Raw genomic sequence first — 17,264 nt, 5'->3', positions numbered from 1 at the left:
TGTAGCAGAGCAGAGAACTGAACCCAGGTCCCCTGAACCCTAGATTAGCACTGTAACCGCTGAGCTGTCCTTCCCCTCAATATTAGAGTCCCATGTGTGCAGACAGCATGCCACTAATCTTACGGCTGAGGCACTGCAGTGGGACCCAGCAGACCTGGGTTCACCCCAGACTCCTTGTTGCACCTTTCACCAGCTCCCCACCTCTGAAATGGTGTCTGTCTCATCTGCTTCGATTGTAAGCTGCTTGGGGCAAGGACTGTGTCTCCCTAAGCGTATGGAGTGCCCAGCATGGGACAGAAATGATGAGACACATGCCAAACACACGACAGCGCAGGGATTGAATCCTTTATTAGTATGACCGACTGGACGCGAGCCTTCCCCCACCTGCTGCTGCTCTCACCTTCCTGGGGAGACTGAATGGAAACCAGACAGAGGGAGGTTTTCTTGTATAAAAAAAAATAAAATCACAAGAACACCCAGACCGGTCAGAGTCGTGTAGAGGAAGGCCCAGCACGGAGGGACTGGGACCTAGCTGGGTCCACAGGAAGAGTGGAGCGAAGGGCTACAACCCGAATTCCACAGCCCAGAGCACCCTCGAAGAGAGGCTTTGACAGCAAAACTGCTGGGGCATCAGCAGGAGTCCAGTTTGTGCTCCGCGCGTGGGGTGAACCTTGATCCCCTCGTCCACTTTCCCAGGCTGCTGGGCGCTGGTGCCCCGAGACAACCCACAGGCAGGGCAAGGCCTTGTCTTTAGGCAGGAAGCGGCCAGCTCCAGCAGCCCATGCGTGCTCCGTCTGATTGCTCCCACTGTCAGCAGCATAAGGGGCTGGGAGATGGACACTGCCCATGGCTTTCGTGGGGACTGGCGCTCAGAGAGTTCCCATTAGGATCATGCCAGTAGAGATATGCTACTGCCATCGGCTAGGCAATACACCCCCAAAGTGCCCCCACCTGCTGACAAACCCCCTCCCTGCCTTTACAGTAAAAGGAAAAACCCCACAGGATATACAGGTTGAGTCTTGGAAAGAAAAACTGTTTCTGCATTTTGTTTTCAGCAGCTGCCAGCTGCCGGCCGGTTCTTGGATACAGAGGGAGGAGCAAGACGCCCAGTTTCATGGCTTTGTCTTGCTCAGTCTGATGTCACGCTCGATTTCAAACTGCCTGTGATCCACACGTTCCAGAAACGCTTTCCTGTCGATGTACCTGCAGGAGAGAGGGAGGCCGAGAGAAGCAGGGTCAGCACAGACTTGCCCTGGAGGGACGCCAGGCTTGGAGCCTGCAATGTGGAATGCTGCCTTGACTGAAAGGTTCTGGGAGCATTCCAGAGCAACTCTCACATGTCCCCAAGTGGCCAAAGCGAACAGCTGGGGGCGAGCAGTATACGCTACATGACAAACCCTCCTGTCTATGTCTTTACCCAGCCTCCATTACTGAGCACCTCGCAATCTCTCCCGGACTTCCCTCACCCCCCTGCCCCTCCCGGAATGCAGGGCAGGGCTGTTCTCCCCATTGTACAGAGGGAGAACTCAAGCACAGCCAGACGAAGTGACTTGCCTAAGGTTGCCCAGGCAATCTGCAGCTGAGCAGGTAACAGACCCCAGTCAACCAACCTAGTGCCCTAACTACACCCCACTCCCCCTCCAGATTATTTCCCCATCTCCCGAAGCTCTCACAGAAATGCCTGAGAACACTGCTGGGCAGAGAGACAATGTCTGCAAAGCACTTTGCCGTTTGTTAATGAGCTGCGGCTGTATTATAATACACTCTGCCACAAACGGTACTACAGCGAGCCTGGGGGCTGCGCTACTCATTAGCCTATCGCTGGAGCGAAGCGGGAGCTGTAATTGACTCATCACGCTCATTTGCCTTTTGTTCCACTGTGGAACGCGCTCAGCACGAGGCCACTGCACTCAGCATGGGGATGCCACGACAAGCCCAAGCCCCAGGGCCACAGAGGAGTGGGTTTGCTTGGGTCCTCTCACATTGCCCCCCTGGATAGGCCTGGCCCACATAGCGGGCAGAGTGCTCACCACCTGCAGAAAGCCAAGCTCCAAAGCCACGGCGAAGGTTGCAGCCGAGCCAGCCACAGGGCAGTGCGGGAATAAATATCCCAAGGCTCTGCCCGGTTTAGAAGCTATTGGCTGGCTGAGCTGGATCTGTCAGTCTTCTTCCCAGGGCAGCTGGCCAGCAAGCAGAGCGGCACAGCTGGCATCCTGGGTGGCAGTGAAGGCAGGGACTGAAGGGCTACAGAGGCTGAGCCCTAGGATGGTCCCGCCAGGACAGGAGGTAGCTCGTTGGCAGAGGGCTGGGAAGCTCACTCTGCTGCTGCCCTGGCTGTGCGTACTTTCACGCTGCAGGGATACTTGGCTGGCAGCCCCCTTTCGCAAGCACTCAAGTTGTGATAACAGATTTCTCTTCCCTCTTGCAGTGACTGGGCAGCATCAGACCTTCCCACTCAGAAGGTTCGGTGAGCAGCTTCCTCCAAGCGCAGTGCTATCTGGCCTGCCAGCAAGCCTGCACATTCAGGGACGTGTCTTTGCCCCTTCCAGCCCTGCCCCAAAGACAGAAGTGCTGTGCTGCATCTGGGGCTATCCTACATGGGTCTTCACCCTGATGACAGACACAGGTCAGCTCTGGGTAAATGTTGCCGAGGGGTAGTGGCCCAGCATGCTAGTCCTGGTCTCTCCCCTGGGGGGACCTGCCTGCAGAACCCGCTTCACTTCACAAATCCCAGTAGTTGGGTTGCCTCTCCCAAGTTCCTGTTTCTCACCAGTCACAAGCTGCCACTCAGCTAGATCCTCCTCACAGTGTCTGCTTAGCCAAGGCCTGTCCCAGCAGAGGCAGGGGCTGCGAGTCAGAGGTGAGATGCGTGGCATAGCTCACTGGGTGGGGGTGGCCACCCATGCTAGGTGCTGCAGACTATGAACGGGGGTGCACTGCAATGGAGTGTGGGAAATCTTGAAAAGAGCCCCCGGGCACTGTCCCCACCCTATGCCAATGGCACTAGCCCTTTGCTTCCGAGAGAACAAACTTCCAATCACAGCAAACAATTCTGCGGGCCGAAGCTGGGAGGGCTCAGAGCAAAGGGAACCCAGGGACACCCAAGAGTGAGCCATTCTGCCATGACAGAGCTTAACTGCTCCTGGGCTGGGCTCTCCCCTGCTAAAGAGCGAGGTCAGAGGGCCTTGTGGATCAAGTGCCTGCGAATGCCTGCGAATGCTCCAGTAGGCAGGAAGAATGGCGCAGCAGCAGCACCAGTGAGAACTTCTGCTGAGTCAGGCTGGCCCTGGGGCAAGGGGCAGGAATGGTACCAGCCAAGGGGTTAGCCAGACGACATGGCCCAGAGCTGAGCAAGTCACGGGGAGCAGGCCCAGTGCAATTCTAGGAGCTTGTTGGACTCTCCCCTGACTGCTGCCCATGGCTCTGGCAGGCACCCTCTCACCTGAGAGCTGAACAGCAGTCACCGAGTGGACCAGCCATGGCTTGTGAAGGAGGTCCACGGGGCCCAAGAGTTATCTGGCTGCGAACAGAAACTAGAGGCACTTCTAGACCAAACACCCACACTGGCGCCCACACCCCAACACAGGAAAGCCTGGGGGTCAGCGTGGCATACTGGCATCTGTACTGAGACACCTGGATGAGGGGCCACATTTACAGAGGCAGCTCAGTGGGCTTCACCTCCCCTAAACTACCTCTGGAAAATCAGCTCTATCCAGGTGCCTAACTTGAGGGCCCCGTGCCTGGAAATTCTGGTGGCCGTGAGGTCTTCTGGCTTAGACATGAACAAACTACCCCTCCCAACCTCATTGTGAGGTGGGGTTTGGGTTACCCCTTGCTGCCATGGGGTAATGGATATAGAGCAAGGTCCCGCAAGAGTGGGGATTCACACTCAGAGCATCCTGGTTCCTGGTCATGTACCCAGCCAGCTCCACTTCCTGTGATGTGCAACCCCCCCTTAGGGGGAACGTGCCAGTCCACAACAAAGCATTTGGTCTGCCTGCCTTGGCAGCTCAACAAGAGGCATCGGCTGGGCTTGTTCAGATCTGCGTTCTCCATCAGGCTTCTCGCTCTTATCTGCATCTCCTTCCCCTCCTCTAACGTACGTGGGAAATGACCAGGCACGAGGCTGGGACTCGACAGATCTGAGCCTCTGCCACAGGCTCCTGGCATGGCCTTTGGTGAGTGCCAGGCTAGCCAGGGTGGTGGCTGAGACAGGCCCTGGGACAGGTCCAGGAGGGGGCAGTCTGACAGAACAACAGGCAGCTGGAAATTCTCCCGTCACGGCAGTTCTGTCGAGCAGACTGGAGTGGCTGCTTTTATTAGGAGTGTAGAGACCTGCCTTAGGGTCACCTGCTTAGGTGGTGGACTGGCTGGACCCTGGTTGACTGGCATGGCCTATCTCACCCCAGGGAGCTACTGAGGCCCAGGCTCCTAACTCCTGTGACTCGGTTCCCCATCGGCACAACGGGGCAAACCCTGCTGCCTTTCTCCCTGGCTTTCTCGGCTGGCCTGGTTAGTTGTAAGCCTAGCTGTGGATCCAGCCTGGCATATCTGAACACCTCCCAGCCAGTAACGGATGAGAGGCAGGGCAGCACTAGCCCCATTCACAGCTAGGGAGGCCCAGGTGGCCTTGCCCCAGGTTACAGAGAGGCAGTAGCTGAACTGGGCACTGAACCCAGGTCTCCCGCTCCAGTGCTCTACCTCAACAACTCGTTTGTTCCAGAACCTTACGCGGACACTAGACCAAGGGGGTCCCCATCTCGTCAGGGGCCTTGCTGTAATAAAATAAAGCATAACAAAATGCAGAGCACAAAGGATGCTGGAAGCTTTTCCCCTCCCCAGACTGATGAAACTGCTCACCTGCAGCATGGGAGGTTTGCTGGAGATTATCTTCTAGCTTATTCACTCTGCCCTGGGGCTGTGGGGAGAAGCTCAGGAGAGCTCCAGAGAACATGGCTGCAGAGGCACTGAGGCCGCATGAGCCTGGGGTTTTGTAGAAAGCTTCGGGCAACAGGAAAGTGACAGCGGCAGTTTGCGCATGTCACTAGGAGCCCTTGGAAGTCCGGCCTTCACATCTAGGAGCATTTCATTGTGTTTTTAATAGAATCATAGAATATCAGGGTTGGAAGGGACCTCAGGAGGTCATCTAGTCCAACCCCCTGCTCAAAAGCAGGACCCATCCCCAGTTAAATCATCCCAGCCAGGGCTTTGTCAAGCCTGACCTTAAAAACTTCTAAGGAAGGAGATTCCACCACCTCCCTAGGCAACGCATTCCAGTGTTTCACCACCCTCCTAGTGAAAAAGTTTTTCCTAATCTCCAACCTAAACCTCCCCCACTGCAACTTGAGACCATTACTCCTTGTCCTGTCCTCTTCCACCACTGAGAATAGTCTAGAACCATCCTCTCTGGAACCACCTCTCAGGTAGTTGAAAGCAGCTATCAAATTCCCCCTCATTCTTCTCTTCCGCAGACTAAACAATCCCAGTTCCCTCAGCCTCTCCTCATAAGTCATGTGTTCTAGACCCCTAATCAGTTTTGTTGCCCTTCGCTGGACTCTTTCCAATTTATCCACATCCTTCTTGTAGTGTGGGGCCCAAAACTGGACACAGTACTCCAGATGAGGCCTCACCAATGTCGAATAGAGGGGGACGATCACGTCCCTCAATCTGCTCGCTATGCCCCTACTTATACATCCCAAAATGCCATTGGCCTTCTTGGCAACAAGGGCACACTGCTGACTCATATCCAGCTTCTCGTCCACTGTCACCCCTAGGTCCTTTTCCGCAGAACTGCTGCCGAGCCATTCGGTCCCTAGTCTGTAGCGGTGCATTGGGTTCTTCCGTCCTAAGTGCAGGACTCTGCACTTGTCCTTGAACCTCATCAGATTTCTTTTGGCCCAATCCTCCAATTTGTCTAGGGCCTTCTGTATCCTATCCCTACCCTCCAGTGTATCTACCTCTCCTCCCAGTTTAGTGTCATCTGCAAACTTGCTGAGGGTGCAATCCACACCATCCTCCAGATCATTTATGAAGATATTGAACAAAACCGGCCCCAGGACCGACCCCTGGGGCACTCCACTTGACACCAGCTGCCAACTAGACATGGTACCAATACTGGGGTACCAATGAAAAACAGCTCCAAGGGAAATGTGGGAATGCCTATTTGTTACATTTCACAAACACCGGCCTGGCTGCGGGCCAGGACAGTGCTGGCACCAGCCTCAGAGATCCTTGAGGATTCACCCCTCTTGGGACGGGGAGCTTTTGGGTTGTTCAGCATCCAGCCCTCTACTCAGCGGAGATGTGTGAATGGCAGCAGCCCCATCCTGCCCATGAGCGATGATGCCAGGCTGCTCCTGGCAAGGGGCTAGATTTAGGGGTGATGAATGGTGGTGTAAATGATATCCAATGGCAGTGGGTCACAACAAGGGCACAGGAAATGAAGTAATACAATCTGCACTGACAGAGGAAGCATGGGCTTTGGTTAAGGCACTGCACTAAAGAGATGCGAGTTCAACCTTTGCTTTCTCTGTGTCTCAGTTTCCCATCTCCACACTGGGAATAACAGCACCTCCCTTCCTCGCAGAGTTGTGAGGAGGAGAAATCCGTTGGTGCTTGTGGGGCTGACAGCACTGACCTCCTTTGCAAAGCACTTTGAGATCCGCTGGTGAACAGTGCTCGATAAAAGCTAGTGGTTATTAATTATTCCTGGGAGGAGCTTGGATACTGCGATGTCGAGGGGCACAGGAAAGAATCCGGCATTTCGAGAGAGAGTAAAACCAGGGTCACTTAGAGTGGGGAGGAGACAGAGTTAGGGGTGTGGCTTCATCTGACTCCTGCTGCTTTTCTGATTGGGTTTGATCACAGTGCTCCTGAGACTCTCATCTCTCTGGTAACCTTCAGGCAGCCGTGGGAATGGTTCAGGTATGTCTACATAGCTGATGGCAGGTGCTAATCAGAGCATGGCGTTCATTTCGCACGCACTTACCCATCAGCCTGCTTACAGTCCAGGCATGTAGGGATTAAAGAACCAGCACCAGGAACAGAATGATGCCATCCCTCCTGAATGTAGAACAGCTCCGGTCTTCTGTCGTTATCAGATCCCAAATGTAGCTTGTGGAAGTAACTTCTTACAAGAACCACAATGAAGGCATGTCATTTTGTGCCACAAAAGCTATGTCTACAGAGCAGCAGGGAGGGGTAATTCCCAGCGTGGGTAGATAGATGTGCTAGCTCTCCCCGGGCTAGCCCCTAAAAACAGCAGTGTGGCCACAGGGCTAGCTGCTTCAGTACAACCCCATTCAAGATCCTAGGCACATACTCGGGCAGCTAGCTAAATCCAAAGCAGCCTGTGAGGAGTCACAAAGGGAGTTCGCTAAACTGAGTGATGAGCAATAAAATGGCAGATGAAATTCAATGTTGATAAAGGCAAAGTAATGCACACTGGAAAACATAATCCCAACTATACATATAAAATGATGGAGTCTAAATTAGCTGTTATCACTCAAGAAAGAGATCTTGGCGTCATTGTGGATAGTTCTCTGAAAACATCCACTCAGTGTGTAGTGGCAGTCAAAAAAGCGAACAGAATGTTAGGAGCTGTTAGAAAAGGGATAGATAAGACAGAAAATATCACATTGCCTCTATATAAATCCATGGTATGCCCACATCTTGAATACTGTGTGTGGTTCTAGTCACCCTATCTCAAAAAAGATATATCGGAATTGGAAAAGATTCAGAGAAGGGCAACAGAAATGATTAGGGGTATGGAACAGCTTCCATATGAGGAGAGATTAATAAGACTGGGACTTTTCAGCTTGGAAAAGAGACGACTAAGGGGGGATATGATTGAGGTCTATAAAATCATGACTGGTGTAGAGAAAGTGAACAAGGAAGTGTTATTTATTCTTTCACACAACATAAGAACTAAGGGCCACCAAATGAAATTAATAGGCAGCAAGTTTAAAACAATGAAAGGAAGTATTTCTTCACACAACGCACAGTCACCCTGTGGAACTCTTTGCCAGAGGATGCTGTGAAGGCCAAGACTATAACAGGGTTCAACAAAGAACTAGATAAGTTCATGGAGGATAGATCCATCAATGCTATTAGCCAGGATGGGCAGGCATGGCGTCCCTAGCCTCTGTTTGCTAGAAGCTGGGAATGGGCGACAGGGAATGGATCACTTGATGATTTCCTGTTCTGTTCACTCCCTCTGGGGCACCTGGCACTGGCCACTGGCGGCAGACAGGGCACTGGGCTGGATGGACCCTTGGTCTGACCCCGTCTGGCCACTCTGATGTTAGTTGAAGCCCCTGCTTGTGTCGCTGCAGCCACACTGCTGTTTTTAGGCGCTCGCTGGAGCAGTGCCAGTCTACCCAGGGCGGAATGACACCTTCCAGCTGCCATGTGGACATGCGCAAAAGCGAGGCCCTAAGAGGGGGCCTCTATCCTGGGAAGGGACTGGTGAAATTACCCCACAGATCTGTCCCTGCCTCACAAGAGCCAAGGTAAGGCTACATCTCCAGTGCAACCCCCCCGTGGCAGCAAGCCTCAGAGCTTGGGTCAACTGACTCTGGTATGTCAGGCTCATGCTACTGGGTTAAAACAGCAGTGTAGATGTTCCCGCACAGACTAGGGCCTGGGTTCTGAAACCTGGCGAGGGGAGGTGGGCATCAGAGCCCGAGCAGAAACGGCTACACAGTGATTTTTAGCCCAGCAGCTCGAGACTATCAGTTGGGGTGGGGTGGAGGTTTGCAGTGTAGATGTTCCCGGAGCTGGAATCATAGAAGATTAGGGTTGGAAGAGACCTCAGGAGGTCATCTAGTCCAACCCCCTCCTCAAGGTCAGCTCCCAGACTACTGCACTGGGCAGCACAGCATGGGGAGGAGGTGACCAGTACTCTGTGGAGAAAGAAATGGTTTTGGACTATTTAGAAAAGCTGGACGAGCACAAGCCCATGGGGCCGGATGCACTGCATCTGAGAGTGCTAAAGGAGTTGCTGGATGTGATTGCAGAGCCATTGTCCATTATCTTGGAAAACTCATGGCGATCGGGGGAAGTCCTGGATGACTGGAAAAAGGCTAATGTAGTGCCCATCTTTCAAAAAGGGAAGAAGGAGCATCCTGGGAACTACAGGCCAGTCAGCCTCACCTCAGTCCCTGGAAAAATCATGGAGCAGGCTTTCAAGGAATCAATTCTGAAGCACTTAGAGAAGAGGAAAGTGATCAGGAACAGTCAGCATGGATTCACCAAGGGCAAGTCATGCCTGACTAATATAATTGCCTTCTATGATGAGATAACTGCCTCTGTGGATGAGGGGAAAGCGGTGGACGTGTTGTTCCTTGACTTTAGCAAAGCTTTTGACACTGTCTCCCACAGTATTCTTGCCAGCAAGTTCAAGAAGTATGGGCTGGATGAATGGACGATAAGGTGGATAGAAAGTTGGCTAGATTGTCGGGCTCAACGGGTAGTGATCAATGGCTCCATGTCTAGTTGGCAGCCGGTATTAAGTGGAGTGCCCCAAGGGTCGGTCCTGGGGCCGGTTTTGTTCAATATCTTCATAAATGATCTGGAGGATGGTGTGGATTGCATCCTCAGCAAGTTTGCAGATGACACTAAAGTGGGAGAAGAGGTAGATACGCTGGAGGGTAGGGATAGGATACAGAGGGACCTAGACAAATTGAAGGATTGGGCCAAAAGAAATCTGATGAGGTTCAACAAGGACAAGTGCAGAGTCCTGCACTTAAGACGGAAAAACCCAATGCACCGCTACAGACTAGGGACTGAATGGCTAGGCAGCAGTTCGGCAGAAAAGGACCTAGGGGTTACAGTGGACGAGAAGCTGGATATGAATCAACAGTGTGCCTTTGTTGCCAAGGCCAATGGCATTTTGGGATATATAAGTAGGGGCATAGCGAGCAGATCGAGGGACGTGATCGTCCCCCTCTATTCGACATTGGTGAGGCTTCATCTGGAGTACTGTGTCCAGTTTTGGGCCCCACACTACAAGAAGGATGTGGAAAAATTGGAAAGAGTCCAGCGAAGGGCAACAAAAATGATTAGGGGACTGGAACACATGACTTATGAGGAGAGGCTGAGGGAACTGAGATTGTTTAGTCTACGGAAGAGAAGAATGAGGGGGGATTTGATAGCTGCTTTCAACTACTGAAAGGGGGTTCCAAAGAGGATGGCTCTAGACTGTTCTCAGTGGAAGCAGATGACAGAACAAGGAGTAATGGTCTCAAGTTGCAGTGGGGGAGGTTTAGGTTGGATATTAGGAAAACATTTTTCACTAGGAGGGTGGTGAAACACAGGAATACGTTACCTAGGGAGGTGGTGGAATCTCCTTCCTTAGATATTTTTAAGGTCAGGCTTGACAAAGCCCTGGCTGGGATGATTTAGTTGGGGATTGGTCCTGCTTTGAGCAGGGGGTTGGACTAGATGACCTCCTGAGGTCCCTTCCAACTCTGATATTCTATGATTCTGTGATTCTGTGAAAGTAGGACCAACCCCAACTAAATCATCCCAGCCAGGGCTTTGACAAGCTGGGCCTTAAAAGCCTACCCGTTGAGCCTGACAATCTAGCCAGCTTTCTATTCACCTTATAGTCCATTCATCCAGCCCATACTTCTTTAACTTGCTGGCAAGAATACTATGGGAGACCATATCAAAAGCTTTGCTAAAGTCAAGATCGATCACATCCACCACTTTCCCCATATCCACAGAGCCAGTTATCTCATCAGAGAAGGCAATCAGGTTGGTCAGGCATGACTTGCCCTTGGTGAATCCATGCTGACTGTTCCTGATCACACTCCTCTCCTCCAAGTGCTTCAAAATGGTTTCCTTGAGGACCTGGTCCATGATTTTTGCAGGGACTTAGGTGAGGCTGACTGGTCTGTAGTTCCCTGGGTTCTCCTTCCCTTTTTTAAAGATGGGCACTATATTTGCCTTTTTCCAATCGTCCAGGACCTCCCCCGATCACCACATGTTTTCAAAGATAATGGCCAATGGCTCTGCAATCACATCAGCCAATTCCCCCTCAGCACCCTCGGATGCATTAGATCTGGAACCATGACTTGTGCACGTCCAGCTTTTCTAAATAGTCCTTAACCTGTTCTTTCACCACTGAGGGCTGTTCACCTCCTTCCCATACTGTGTTGCCCAGGACAGCAGTGTGGGAGCTGACCTTGTCTGTGAAGACTGAGGAAAAAAAAGAATTGAATACTTCAGCTTTTTCCACATCATCTGTCACTAGGTTGCTTCCCCCATTCAGTGAGGGTCCCACACTTTCCCTGACCTTATTCTTGTTGCTAACATACCTGTAGAAACCCTTCTTGTTACCCTTCACATCCCTTGCTAGCTGCAACTCCAGTTGTGTTTTGGCCTTCCTGATTACACCCCTGCATGCTCGAGCAATATTTTGATACTCCTCCCTAGTCATCTGTCCAAGTTTCCACATCTTGTAAGCTTCCTTTTTGTGTTAAAGCTCACTGAAGATTTCACTGTGAAGCCAAGCTGGTCACTGCCATATTTGCTATTCTTTCTGCACACCGGAATGGTTTGTTCCTGCGCCCTCAATAAGGCTTCTTTAAAAACCAGCCAGCTCTCCTGGACTCCTTTTCCCCTCATATTGGCCTATTCCTTCTTGTGCAGCAGCAGGATTGATTAGGACAGTCTAAACAATTTCACCCGTGCACACCTAATGAAAGCTAGGGGGCTGTGCACGGGTCACTCAGTGCAGCAGCAGGTCCGAGAACCCTTTGGGCAGAGTTAGCCCACCCTGACTCCGATTCCGGGCTGAGTTTGCACGGCTGGCAACAAGGACAAAAAAAAAAAAAAGCCAACGTGTTGCCTGTAAACGGAGCATGTCTGATCTGGAGTCCCTGAGAGATGAACATGGAACCCCACAAACCCATTTGTCCACAGCCGCTTTTCAGAGTATATGCATGCAAAACAAGAAACTACTGGAACGAACAGCTCCCAGCCTGCCACAGTGCAAGTTGGACAAAGACCTCAGAACAGGAATTCAATGAGAAATAGCACTGGAAACTCACAACGACATGGAATTACTCATGCTAGGGAAGGGTTGTTTTTTTAAAAAATAACCTACATTGCCCAATTCATTATTTGCTATAAATAACCTGCAATAATGGAAGTGGGGTAACCATGAGCTATCTCAGATAAAGGCACATTTGCTGTAAAAGAAGTCTGCTAATGAGGAGAGCTGATAGTTCCCTTTGGGAAGATTTTATTGGCACTCTGGGTCCCCTGCCAGGCACTTGCAATCACACAGTGTGACAGCCCCAGGTTTGCCTGGGACACGGAGAGGAGGAGAGATCTAGTGCAGATCCCCTGCTGGGGTTGCCCTACATAACGTGGCACAGTTAAGAAGCTGTGCCACATGTTCAAGTTTATAAAATATGGCAGAGTGACAGATTTACAGCAAAAAGGATGTCTCCTCCCCTGCTCCGTCTCAATGTCTCCTTTTCAAAAGCAGGACGGGCCCTGAGGATCTGACAGAATCTGGGTTGCACACAAACCCACCTTCCATGGCTGATGAAAAATAAACCCGCGGATTGAAAATTGATGACGAGGGGAGGAAAGAGACAATGGCAGGTTAGACGTAGCCGGAGGGTACCACTTGTCCCCTTTAGCTTTGGGATTACAGCAGGCCAGGCTGCGGAGGGCAGAATGAACTGTGTTATGAAAGGAAGGAAACTGCAATTCCATCACTCAGCCAGAACAAGAGTGCTGATGGAGCAACTTCTAACAACTTGAGAAAGCAAGCAAAGGCCCAAGGAGCTGCCCTGAGATGTGAACGGTGACTTTGGCAAGGTTATTTTTTTTTTAAAGGAAGAATTTCTTCCCCCGGCCATAAGACATACGATTACTATTTCTATAGCGTCTCGGGTTTGCCTGGTGCTTAACAATCTGGGCCTTGACTTGCCATGGGTGACTGAATGCTTTCCTAATCAGGTGGAACCCATCTTCAGTTACACAGCGAGATCTGCAGAGCCTGCCCGTGTGACAAATAGCAGCAGAAAGATTAGTAAAAGACATGTGAAGCATGGTTCATCAGCGCCAGGCAGGCACCAGGTACAGACACCATTCCTCATCCTAATAGTTCTTGTCCGGATTTTTATAATGAGCTGTGTCAATTACTATCCACTGAATTGTGGACAAAGGTCACTTGACAAATATCTGAGGGGAGGGAGAGGATAGTAAAAGAAAAAGTGGCTCATAGAAAGTGGCCGGATCGCAAAAGCAGCCAATGACAGTGGTGTTTGTGTGATCTTGTGATGCCAGGCTGACAGCTGCAGTTTCACCCCCTTCTCACCCCCATCATTTACTAGTAGCTTTGGCTCACTTATGTGCTTGGACTCCCTGCCTTTCTGCCTTGGAGGTGGATGTGATTAAAGGTGAGCTGGGTCATCTGGTGACCCCCTGATGTTACGCATTTGACTAGTATTGATTTTTTTAAAAGAAGAGTCTCGTGTTTTCATGGCACCATGTTTCTCTTCTGTGTAATGACAAAGCCACCGGCTGATAGCTCAGTGGACCTGAGATCTGCTTGAGCAGTTAATAAGCACGGCTAGTCAAGCTTGCAGATACTCTTAAAGATACTACTCTGATTCGCTCATCGTTCCTATGCACTGATCTCTTCTCCAGTCTTTAAAGACTACTGCAGCCATGCCACTGGAGAGGTTTGCCAGCGGTGAGTGAAGTCCATGGATATTCGTTGCCCCTGTACATGGGCCAGAACAAGAAATCAGAACTTTCCAAGGAAGCGGGACATTTTCAGTTTGTAACTTCAATGCAGACGTAATCAGGACCAAGCAATTAAAGAGGCTGAAGGATCTTCATGATTTCCGGTAAGATTCTGTGTCCCCATGCTGCTAAACTAGTGTGTTTAACGCAATGGCTCTGAAGCAGCAGGCGCCCTGTTCAGCCCAGGTGTAAGCAGGTGCAGGGTCACTGCAGTCAATGGAGCTGAGCTGCACCCCACACACCAAGGATGCATTTCGACGTAAGAAGAGTGTCTAAGGGCTGGTAGAAGGTTCCAGAGCCTTTCATTTGATGCCATTGGTTTGAATACAGCCCAGATCAATAGCAGCCTAAAGCCCTGATGGCTGCCCAGTTGTCCGTGTGAAATGAATTCTCAGGTGGGTTGTTAGTCCAGCTCCTGGTAAAAAAGTGTCCACCGCTTGGACACCACCATTTTAAGCAGCTGGCGCCACCAGAGGCAGCTACAGAGAACTCAAAGGCTGACGGGCAATGGAGATTCAACTCCCCTCTGAATCCTTCTGAAGGCAAGACCCTGCAAAGCCAAGGAAGGGACGTTGGTGGGACACTGTATGTAGGAAGCTGGCACTGCTCGTCATCTACCCATTCTGGGGAGCAGAGCCCATCAGAGAGCAGAGGGCTCTGGCACAGCCTTGCTTGCAGACATCTGTCACTCCTGGTGATGCTGACATATGCCATCTGAACTGTAAGCCTTCCTCAGAGGGGCTTTTCCCCAGAGGAGAAGTCCAGCTCTGTGCACTAATGGAGTTCGATGTGTTGAGATGTTTTGTCAGGTCTTGCACAAAAGCCCCTTCCCCATCCTGCTCTCACATCACCAGAGCCTGATAAATGAGCATCTTAATCTGGAGGGCCAGATCCACAGCTAGTGTAACTCAATGCAGCTCCTTTGACTTGCTCTGGCTTGATGGAGTGCCACCGACCCACCCACCCCCACCCTGCTCTATTGGCACCCACCTGTCTATGCTGGAGAGGCCAACAGGGCAGATCTAATAGGATGAGTGGTATGTTAGAGGCCAGGCAGCAAAGAGAAAAGACAAGGGTAATAAAATATCCATTTGAAACAGAAAATCAGATTTGTGGAGCCCTGAGACTGCAAGGTCTCCTGCAGGCAAAGCATAAGAACAGCTTAGCATAGGTTACATTTTATGAGCAGTCCACTAAGCTGGGGAGATTTTCCCATAGTCTAGAGAAGCACTTGTGGTAGGGAAGCCACGTCTGATCTTATTTCCCTTCCCCATGGCGTGCATTATGAACTGTTTTATCTACAACACCGCTACTTACTTTTATGACATTAACTGCACTGGAGTGAGCATTGCTAGACACACACAATCAATACCCAACGCTCTCATAAACAGCAATGTGCTCTGACAGCTGTTCTGTATTTGTATGCGTCTGTACTGAAGAGGAGGAAAGCCTGAGGAGCCTGTATGGTGCCCCTGGGTGACGTTAAAAAGGGAAAAAAATGTGCTTATGAAAGTGGGATATCTTAGGGCAAGCTGTACAGGGGGCCACCATCTTTTGTCAGTAGATTGCTGGACTGGCTACTCAAAGAACCTGGTCAAGCTGCATTTGCCACCCTATCAGGAGCAGTCCATAAGGGTGGGCCTGAAAATCCTACTGATGTCTTAGGGGACTGTGGGAGTGCTCAGGACAGCCAGACATTCTTCAACAGTCTATCCCCAGGACCCTTAGAGAGAGATCAATTGCTGGGCTCGCACCAGCCGCCTAGTGCTTTGGGGTTTGGTCACTTCTCTGCAGGAAGTTATGGGTTTCCTGGGTGCTTGGCAGACCCTGACTGCTACTAAATAAAGCCAGTCTTACCCTTCTTTCCCTCGGTTGTGGATGGCCAGATCCTCCCCGATCCCCTCCTCCTCCTTGAAGTTCTCCCAGTCCAGTTTGGATTTCTCTAGCGTGCTCATCTTTTGCTTTTTGGAGCCAATCTTTCCCAGGAGGCTGCTTATGCCACTTGGCCTCTTCACCCTGATAGAGACGACGAAGCAGACACTCATTATTTACTGGGAGAAGACATCATTACCACCTCAAATGAAAACAGAGATGAGAAATGCTGTGTGTGAACCAGGTGGTCATGGCTAAGGAGAACGGTTTCTTTTGCTCAGATCAACCCCTGCGCCAGAGACACTCCAGCCAACAAGCCACATTTCCTTGGAGCCTCTCATCCCATGCATGGGCAGAAGCTCTTTGAGGTGAAAAGATTCTGTGTTTGCCTTGCAAGCTCACAATGCGCTGCAAACAGCGGGGCGGGAAGAGGGAAAGGGGCATGGCTCCATACCCTGCTTTAAGGGTCTAACGGTATCAGCCACTGCTTCAGGAGACCAATACACAACCTGGGGCAGACACAGAGCTTAAGGGTCCCCTTCTAATACATGAATAAATGAAACAGCAGGGTCTTCTGGTTTGTGAGGAGACGGGGAGAGAGAAAAGCATGGAGACTGGGATGCCCTTTGAGGCTTCCACAGCAGCGGCACTCACAGTGGCATGAATCATATCAGCCATAGCCACCTCTGCAGTGAAGTGAGGAGGCTGCTTGCCATATAAGTATAAGAAACGGGAAGCATGATATAACTAGGAAGGAGCAGCTGGCCAGTTCCCTGTAAACCAGTGATCTCCTCCTGCATGCCTCCTTGTGGCCTCGTAGCAGCCCTGCAAGTGGTCCCTCACCTCAGTTTCAGTTTGAGACCCCAATAAGTCCATGGAAGCAGATCTAGGCCATCAACAATACATAGTGCAGACAGTCCCAAAGTATAATCCATATCACCCCTGTGCAAGCAGTCCTTGCTCTCACCATACCCCAGGGTTTTCCATCACAGCTAGGCTCCCTATGCATCCTATTCCACCCCAGCCCTTCCTTCTAGGGTGCAACCGCACTTTCCCCTGCAGGAACTCCTGCAGCCTCTCCGCTGGGAGAGCATCTTTACCAGGGAACAGAGTAACAGCCGTGTTAGTCTGTATTCGCAAAAAGAAAAGGAGTACTTTTGGCACCTTACAGACTAACCAATTTATTTGAGCATAAGCTTTCGTGAGCTACAGCTCACTTCATCGGATGCTGATGTAGCTCACGAAAGCTTATGCTCAAATAAATTGGTTAGTCTCTAAGATGCCACAAGTATTCCTTTTCTTTTTACCAGGGAAGCATCCCTCTGCCCCCAACCCTCTCACGGTTACTCTGGGCCAGCTCTCCAACAAGGAGACATCAGCCGGTGAGCTCCTCTGCTGCTCCCCCTTCCTTCAGCCCTCTCTGGGTCCCTCCAGCTCAGAGCCAGCCAGCATCTACCTCTGCTGCTGCTCCAGTCCTGGCTCTCTGGCTTGAGGACATCAGCCAGCAAGCCATCTTGTCTCTCTGGTAGCTCTCATCCCCTGCCTGCCCTTTTTATAACCCCCCAGGTGCTGCCTTGCCCTCTTAATTGGCCCAACTTTTCTGTTGAATCCACTTTAGGAGA

The 17,264-nt window shown here is 51.1% G+C and overlaps 1 protein-coding gene across 2 annotated transcripts in view; it reads right to left on the bottom strand.

Moving 5' to 3' along the window:
• Positions 1-331: 331 nt before the first annotated feature.
• CFDP1 (craniofacial development protein 1) overlaps positions 332-17,264 on the bottom strand; it is a 129,240-nt gene continuing 112,307 nt past the window's right edge. Inside the window, exons 6-7 of one of the 2 annotated variants that reach the window (XM_084644800.1) lie at positions 15,628-15,786; positions 332-1,203 (exon numbers count right to left, since the gene is read on the bottom strand). In XM_084644800.1, coding sequence (XP_084500926.1) covers positions 1,113-1,203; positions 15,628-15,786 — 250 coding nt within the window. In that variant the 3' untranslated portion in view covers positions 332-1,112. The remainder of the gene's footprint in view (positions 1,204-15,627; positions 15,787-17,264) is intronic. The other variant, XM_084644801.1, reaches the window with a different exon arrangement.

Source organism: Lepidochelys olivacea (assembly GCF_965140295.1).
Source record: "Lepidochelys olivacea isolate rLepOli2 genome assembly, chromosome: 12".
Lineage (NCBI taxonomy): Eukaryota > Metazoa > Chordata > Testudines > Cheloniidae > Lepidochelys > Lepidochelys olivacea.
This window is presented reverse-complemented; position numbering and strand designations above follow the sequence as displayed.